Source organism: Sceloporus undulatus, chromosome 2 (genome assembly GCF_019175285.1).
Source record: "Sceloporus undulatus isolate JIND9_A2432 ecotype Alabama chromosome 2, SceUnd_v1.1, whole genome shotgun sequence".
Classification (NCBI taxonomy): Eukaryota; Metazoa; Chordata; class Lepidosauria; order Squamata; family Phrynosomatidae; genus Sceloporus; species Sceloporus undulatus.
The window spans coordinates 194,365,239-194,373,547 of NC_056523.1; the positions used below are offsets into that span (position 1 = coordinate 194,365,239).

Genomic DNA, 8,309 nt, shown 5'->3' on the forward strand with positions numbered 1-8,309 from the left:
TAATTATTATTATCATCATCATCATCATCATCATCATCATCATCATCATCATCATCATCATCATCATCATCATTTTGAAAAATTCTGTGGTAAATCTGGACCCAGCACAGCTTCACAAATATTGTGACTAAAGATGTCAGATCCTCCATGAATCTAAGGATAGCAGCATCCTATCTCTCTAGCTTGGATGAAGGGGAACACAGTTGAAAGGAGCATCATCAAAGCCTGGATGAGCTATGGACAAAACTTTATTTCCAGTTTTGATTTACTTCATTTCCTTACCTTTTCAACCTCTTTTTTTTTGGGGGGGGGTTCTCATAGACTCCTGGTGGTGGTGGTGCCTTCAAGTCATTTCCGACTTATGGTGGCCCTAGGGTGAACCTGTCACAGGGGTTTCTGGGATTGAGACTGTGTGTTTAGACTCTGGCCCAAGATCACCCAGTGGGTTCCCATGGACGAGTGGAGATTCAAATCATGATTGCCAGTCATAGTCCTATGCTCAAACCACTACACTGTGCTGGCTCTCTCATAGACTATAAAGAGGGCCAAATACCTCCAGTGGTTTGGTTACAATAAGCCCCAATTGTGAAGGGTCTGGGTTTTGTGAGGAGGGGGTCTTCTGGGATTGAAGAAAGGGATGGGAGCTGCCCAGCCTGGCATAGAGGCTGTACCCACCCAACAGTTGGCTTTACCAATGGTATCACTGACCATGTGTTCAACTTGTGCAGGCCTGCAAATTGATGGGCTGGGGGTCTGATTTTAAAAGCAATGGGGGGAGGGGAGCTGGGGGTAGAGCTTGTAAAAGTTAGCTTGCTGGACTACAATCTCAGAAACTGGAGATGTTTTGGAAACTGAAGTCCAAACAAAACTTTCCCCAGGTCCACCTGGATCAAAAACAAAGAAAGATATACCTCTCTTCAAGCAAATGTTGGAAAGATTATTTTTAAAACAATTTAAAAAGTTTGAAAAACATTTTTCTCAACTGCTGGGAAAACCTGATAAATGAATCTTGGACTGGTGACAGTCTTTGTTTTTTGGGACTTTTTCTATGCAAAAAAAATTAACATATGGTACTTTTGCACAGCAAACAAAATATTCTACACAGAAAACACTGTCTGCACAGAAGCTGTTTTCTCTACAGAACAACCCCCCCCCCCCCACGTGAATTTTGTACAGAGTAAACCCTGAACTGCAAACAGTCTTTATAAATGGCAGAGTTTTCAAAGACTTTCTTGCACCAGGAAGAAAATGGCTAAAATTACTCACTGCTTTCTTAAGGAATGAAATTAACAAACTATTTCCTCCTAGATCTACCCATAAGAGTAGCATTTGAGGAGAGGAACTGAAAGCCCTAGGAATGGAGAGTGTCTGGGCTCCCTTAAACATGGGATCCCTTTTTTATTTCATTTATTCTTCTTCAGGAATAAGCAATTGTGGTGGATTTGGAAACAGCTTTCCACCTTGAGAGTCACCATGACTGCCCAAAATTCCAAAAAAAGCAGATCCCAAAATCCAAAAGCAACTGGAAGTCCACTTCTTCCACTTCTAGTGTTTAAAAAACAACATTTTTTTACATGCTAGTAAAACAGTAGGGGGGATCCAGGCTGTTAACTAAAGAGGAGGACTAGAGTCCATTGGGGCTGTGAAACAGCCATGAGGCTGTGAAACAGCCATGGACAGCTGCATGTCAGCCATGACTGCACATTGTCGACTAATGTTCTTCATGAATAGAAGCTGCTCCACATTTAAAAGCTTGAAACAGATGGCATCAGATCTGGTTTGGCCCTGGTATAAATCTCATCTCAGCACCCATCTGCACCTAGCTTTTTAACAGCTGACCTCTTCTTCAGTTTGCATTTATTATACAAGCAGGCCAGATCATTGATTTCTTGATACTGATATAGTAAACATCATAAGGGTACTATTAGATCTAAGATAAGAACAAGCCACTGGGAACACGCACCCTACTGGGGACCATGCATTCAAAGGTTCTTCTTTTGGTAATGCTATATAATACAGGGTCAGACTGTGCCCTTAAGTTCCCTACTTTGCTGGCCATAAGATCTCAACACCACACATTTTCTACTCCTGTTTTATTTGGAGACATCTGAGATCAAAACAAGGATCTGTATACCAAATAAAAAGTATGCATACTTTTGCAAAATCATAACTAGCTTGAAATCAGCTGGAAAGCTTCACAGGAGATTATGCCTCATGTTGCTAAGTGAACAAGTGATAAATAAGTGAACAGGCACTGCTGCAGGCATTAAACTACTGTCCTTTGACTCTGTCCCTCCAGCTAAATGAGATGTCTTTAATCATCTAAATCTAACAAAACGATGGTTTCTCTTCCAACTGTTTGGCTAAATACATATATCTGGGCTAAGGAACTCAGGATCTTCAGCATCCCTCACCATGGGCTATGTTGGCTGGGACTAATGGGAGCTGCTAGGCCAAAAATATCTGGAAGGCACATGCTGCTCTCCCCTGTATCATATGCAGACTCCAGACAAAGTGAGTATCTCTTGCTACTCTTTACCTGGTATCTCATTGGCGTAGACACAGAATAAGTCATCTCATCTCTATTTGGGGTCTCAGAGAGCAGCAGGTGTTAACCTTGCATTCAATTTAGGGCCTCTGTCTACTAATGGCTATTCCAATCCATTTTCATTCCAGGAGGAGGTTAGAGAGTATAACTGACAAAGTGAGTATCTCTTGCTACTCTTTACCTGATATCTCATTGGTGTAGACACAGAATAAGTCATCTCATCTCTATTTGGGATCTCAATTCTCCCTGCCATTCTTTCTCTCACTCTTGTTGCAGAAGCATGGACCTCCAAGGGAGCACCAGTGAATGCTGCAGGCCTCCAGAGCAGTCCCTTGAACTACCCACCTGGGTCAATGCAACGCCAGGCCAGGAGCCGCCCGAAGCGGCACATATGGGAGAGGCCTGAGGAGTCAGAGTGTCGGCTACGGAGCGTGCTGGTTCGGATCAAGGACCTGGGCTTAGGCTACAACTCTGAGGAAACCATCCTCTTCAAGTACTGCAGTGGGAATTGCCCCAAGGCACGCAGCAACCATGACCTGACGCTCTCAAGTCTGCTGCAGAACAGTGAGATTCCGGCCTTGGGAGATCCCTGTTGCCGTCCCACACACTATGAGGATGTGGCCTTTCTGGATGACAACCATCAGTGGCATGAGGTGGAGAAACTTTCTGCCTCTGCTTGCAGCTGTGTGGGCTGAGGGCTCTCAGGGATGAGAGGCAGGAGGAGCAATGAAATGGAAGCAGAGACTTACGAAGAACCAGCAGCACACAGTCATAACCTTAGCTGTAGAACAAGCAACCCTTACATTGTACCACTCAAGGCCGTGGCTCTGACAAGAGCTGTTAAAAGCTGTTATTTCTAACAAAAATATTCCACTATGGGATATCAAGGCCTCCAGCATCTTCCCAGTGCTGGTGCAAACCCTGCAGATAATGCCCAAATCCTTATCCAGCTACCAGTTGCTCTCAGCTTCCTTCCTTACCCTCTGCCAGATCCACATCACTTTACAAACATGATGCTTGGGTGACTGAATCCTGTCTGAATTAGATCTAAGATGCTGGGCTAGCACTGTGAGGGTTTAGCAATCTGAGATATTTATGGATAAATTCTAAGTTATTTAATTTATTTCTTCCTTGGATTTAAGGAGGGACTAGCATTTGTGCTAATCCTCTATTAATCTGAGCTCCCCATTTTCTATTCTAATTTATTTTTTGTTCATTTCTCCTCTTAGAAGGCTTAGGTTATTAGTCCCATGTTTGTGACAAGAATGACCAGCTATGCACATATTGCTGTCAATACAATAAAAATTAAGCAATGATCTACACAAAAGTCTCAGTTGTGCGGTTATGGTCCTCCTCTTGAGAGAGTATGTTCTCTGCTGTTTTCACAATAGCAAGGATTAGAGATGTCCTCACTGAATGCCCTAGGGCAAATAACAGTGTTGCCCTGTAATTCAAACAATGCCCAAGAAAGAAAAGCAATGCATTACAAATAATAATGCTATTTATTCAAGACCTAAATCATACTAAGCACTCTCTAAAGATAAAAATCAGAAACAGGCTCTGGTTACAAGCCTACATTCAAAAGAAAAGACATTCACTGGAGAAAAATGCAATGTGTCTCTCAGTCTTCCCACTAGTGCAAACGTTTTTGGTTTCATAAAGTATGTGTGCAATGCGTACATTCTGTTAAGAACTCTTCAAAGGTATTAGGCATTTCTTTTTTTTAAGAGGGTAAAAAAAGCCCTAGAAATAGACACAGAGAAGGGAAAAGATGGCCATATACAGTAAATCATTAAAAAGGAGATCCCTTGTTGCAAGCTGGAATTAAAGATGGGTTCCAGCTCTGAAATGGGGGGAAACAACTAGTCTAGCTCCATCTTTTCTCCAAATTATCCCCCACCTCAGTTTAATCAAGGATTTGGTAAACCCTATCTGTTTCCCCATTCCTCAGCCAAAGAAAGGAGCCCCTTACCTGTTGCTCCTCTTTCCTTTGCATACTGTCTTCATAGATTTTGATACTGCAAATCACTTCCTTCAACTATTTCTAGCTTCTGCACTCTTGCTCACAGGCATCACCTCACTTTGGGACACCATGAATTAGCCACTGAATCAATTTTAGATGATACAAATACTAAGTCTGTTGTTGGGGATGCTACAAGATCCACTCTAAAGGACACAACTCACAAAACTGAGAAAACATTTATAGACTAGTTGTGACAAAAGGCAAAATTCAAGGACCTCATATCTTGGATTGGAAGAAATGAGGACGTGTTCACCGTCACAGAAGTCTGCCAGAACATTCTGACATACTGCACTGCCCCTACATCAGATTCTGTTCACATATGTGGCTACAAAGGACCCAGTATATGGCTCTCCTCCTCAATTCCTCATTGGTTAGAGCAACATTCCCCAATGGTCACCATCCAGATATGTTATATGACAATCCCATTTATCCTTAACCAACAGCTGGATGGGATATTGGACACTGCCATCCAACTATTTGGAGAATAGCATGTGGAAAGGATACAGCTTTCCATTTGAAAACCCAATTAAACCTCACAGGCTAAGTTCACTGCTTTTGGGAAAGTCTATAAGAGGGGAAACAGAAAAAAGCACTTTGATGCTTCAAGAAATACACAAAGGTAGGAGACCCACAAGACCTACATTGAACCAACTTTCCTCAGCAACAAGATTGCACACTTAGTGCTTATTAACTTCAGTAGTTGTTGCATCAACGCAGATCACAGAAGAAGCATCAAGGTTTTTAAAAATTGTCCTGAGAGCAACAACATTTCAATTACTTACAAGCATTTCTATCTCCTGAACATTCTGTAGGGCTTTTCTCTCCCTACTTTTTTTATCAGCCAGTTAGCCACAATACCTCCAGATATCTCAAACATTCCAGACTCCTTCTAGTTCATGGAGAGGTGGTCCTGTCACATATTGCTGGTCACAATCCCACATATAAATGTTCATAGCTAACATTCAGAGGTGGCTCCACTTCCACTGGATCATCAGGCTACATTTCAGCTGGAGACAATGTTAAGTCTTAACCCCAAAGTTATGATGGATCTGATGGCAAGGGTAGGTTTCGGCAAATGACTGAGATCCTTCGCTCCCGGGGAACCTTCCTTCCATCAAAAAAGGATTCTTCATCTTTAAGGATCTCATGAGTGAATTCATAACGAGCTGGCCCTCTTCACCCAAAGAAAGAATTACACAAGATGTCAGTAGGTTACCATAACCTAGAAGCAATTTTGTTCCAAGTAGTGGAAAGATACCATACAGTCAGAGGTGGAAAGAAGCCTCATGCCTCCATATTAAGATTTAGGCATTTCATATCTAACTTTCTTCTGCAGTCCTAAAGATACAAGCTGCAGAAGCAGAGTGCATAGTTACACCACATCATATACAGCAGTCTACACTGGAACTTGGAAACATTATTTCAGGAGATTCTGGGAGCTGTAGTACAAGCACTTTGGAGCTGTTATCCAAGCTCTGGTCTATAATATTACGCAACTTCATATCCTACATTATTTCATGTATATGACAGCTCCTCATAAAATCTTGTAAGATATAGGCTGAAATACAGGGTCACACTGAAAACAACCACACATTTCTGCTTCATGAAAAAGCCTTGAGCTCATGCACACACACCCCTCTTTTCTCCTCATTATCTCCTGCAAGGAGATGAGAAGCTTCCACTTTTAAACACATCCTGTTACATCAAAATATCAGAGGACAGTGATGTTCTACAACAAGCCAGGATCTTAAACCACAGTTTGATCTTGGTTTGTTCTAATAAACCAACCACAGTTCCCCAGGTTTGGATCTACCAGGGAATCTACAGTCATGGAAGAGGATCAGAGGGGAGGAGTTAGTGAAACACAGGCTTAATAATGCAGGAGGGAGTTGTTGTATTCTGTTATAGTCAAAATAGCCCATCTAGCCCACATAATAGCCAGATGACTAAATTATGGTAACTCATACTAATACAGTGTCTTTCAGATGTTTTGGATTACAAACCACATCAACCCAGTAAACGTGGTCTGTCATAATGGGGTTTGTAGTCTAAAATTGGCAGGACAGTGCCAGCTGTGGAAAGCCTAACATAGTGAAATTAATAACCACAAAGCATGTCACTGGCAAAAAGCACTAAATATATTCATAGAGAAAGATATGGCTAACTGGGATTCTTAACCATAATGCTCAAATGGAACCTCCTTATCCAGTAGCACTATACCTCTAACAAACAAAGGAGGGAAGACAGTTTTCATCACAGAATGCTGTTACCAGGTGCATTTCTTATCTGATCCCCCAGAAATCTGAAATTGAGCCCCCAATGGTTAAAATACAGTGTGTGGTTTGGGAAGCCAGGACTGCTATTTGAAAGCATGCCTGTTAAAGCAGGATGAGGCACAGTATTGGGTTCAAGATGTTTCTGGACTGCAATTCTCTTCAGTGCTAACCAACATAGTCAGTGGTACATAATATAGCTACAGTCTAACAATATCTGAAAGGCTTTTCTTTGTCCATCCTGTCACTGGTGGTAATGGGGGAATAGGCCTATCATGGAAAGATAGAACAGTGAAATGTAACATACTTCTACTTTCTCAGGGGCATCTGACTAACCAGTGTTGGATCCAGGATGCTGGACCTGATAGGAATTGATAGACTCTTCATATATAACTCCACCAAGCAATGTACATGTTTCTTAATACCTGAGTATGTAGAGAGAGCGGCGCTCCAGCAGCAAATCCAGCCAGTCCTGTGGGTTCTTTTCACTGACCAGGCGCATCACACTTGAGGACAGCAAGGAAAGGCCTGCAATGGTGCATCCGCAGAACTAGCAGTTGGAAACAGAGAAATGTATGGAGGCAAGAATAGCAGGAAGAATCCAACTGATCCTAACGCTAGGACATCAAGTACGCTGAAGCCTCATCCAGGAACTGAAAAAAGCCAGATAAACTCTGGCTACAGGTCAGGCTGGCCTCCTCCCTGCTCTCTTTCCGCCGGCAAGTGAAGACGTTTTTATTTAAGAAGGTTTTGGAACTGTGGATTTTGTGCAACTGTGATGTGTATGCAAATGATATGTTGTTTTCTAATCTTTTTGTTTTATTTTTATTTAAAATAAGTTCGACTCTTTTTATCATGTTTTTAATAACAGTCATGTTTAATTCCTTTTAGCTTTTGTACATTAGTGTTTTGGCTGTATCATTTTAAATTATTGTAAGTTGCCTTGAATACCATTTGGGAGAAAGGTGGGATATAAATCCAATAAATAAATAAATAAATTATCACAACACTGCTCAGAGGATTGGGCAAAACTTCACTCATGTGCTAATACTCTGTTTGCAGGGGAAATGTTTGTGGGGGGGGGCATTTGATATGATGCCTCCATCCACACTCTCACACACAGCAGGTTCACATACACAGCAGGAACTAAATCCATGTATCCAAGAGTCCAGAATATTTTGCTTATGAACGTGTAGCAATGAAAAGGCAATTGGAATTCTTTGAGAAAGGCAACCCTTCCTCCTGGCCTCATTGTCAAAAAATTAGTATAGACTTCTGGTTATGCTACAGCCCAAAGTGTGCAAAGCTAAAAGGTTTCTATTACAGGCACCTCCTCATAAGAAGAACCCCTTAATAATGTTAAACAATTCAAGTCAAAAGGAAATCAACTATAGACAACTAACTGTATTGTCTTATTGCAACAAAATCCTGCAGGATCACTAAGGCCTGTTACAGACTGCCAAAA

At 41.7% G+C, this 8,309-nt stretch overlaps 2 protein-coding genes across 4 annotated transcripts in view; one reads left to right on the top strand and one right to left on the bottom strand.

The window, feature by feature from the left end:
• Positions 1-3,875, top strand: part of PSPN (persephin) — a 22,170-nt gene extending 18,295 nt beyond the window's left edge. For 2 of the 3 annotated variants that reach the window (XM_042455741.1, XM_042455740.1), the window contains one exon: positions 2,825-3,875. In XM_042455741.1, the coding sequence (XP_042311675.1) occupies positions 2,825-3,243 (419 nt within the window). In that variant the 3' untranslated portion in view covers positions 3,244-3,875. Of the gene's footprint in view, positions 1-361; positions 2,515-2,824 lie in introns of those variants that run through there. The other variant, XM_042455739.1, reaches the window with a different exon arrangement.
• Positions 3,876-4,031: 156 nt separating this feature from the next.
• Positions 4,032-8,309, bottom strand: part of ALKBH7 (alkB homolog 7) — a 511,499-nt gene continuing 507,221 nt past the window's right edge. Inside the window, exons 3-4 of the mRNA XM_042455735.1 lie at positions 7,270-7,394; positions 4,032-5,745 (exon numbers count right to left, since the gene is read on the bottom strand). Of these exons, the coding sequence (XP_042311669.1) occupies positions 5,610-5,745; positions 7,270-7,394 (261 nt within the window). The 3' untranslated portion in view covers positions 4,032-5,609. The remainder of the gene's footprint in view (positions 5,746-7,269; positions 7,395-8,309) is intronic.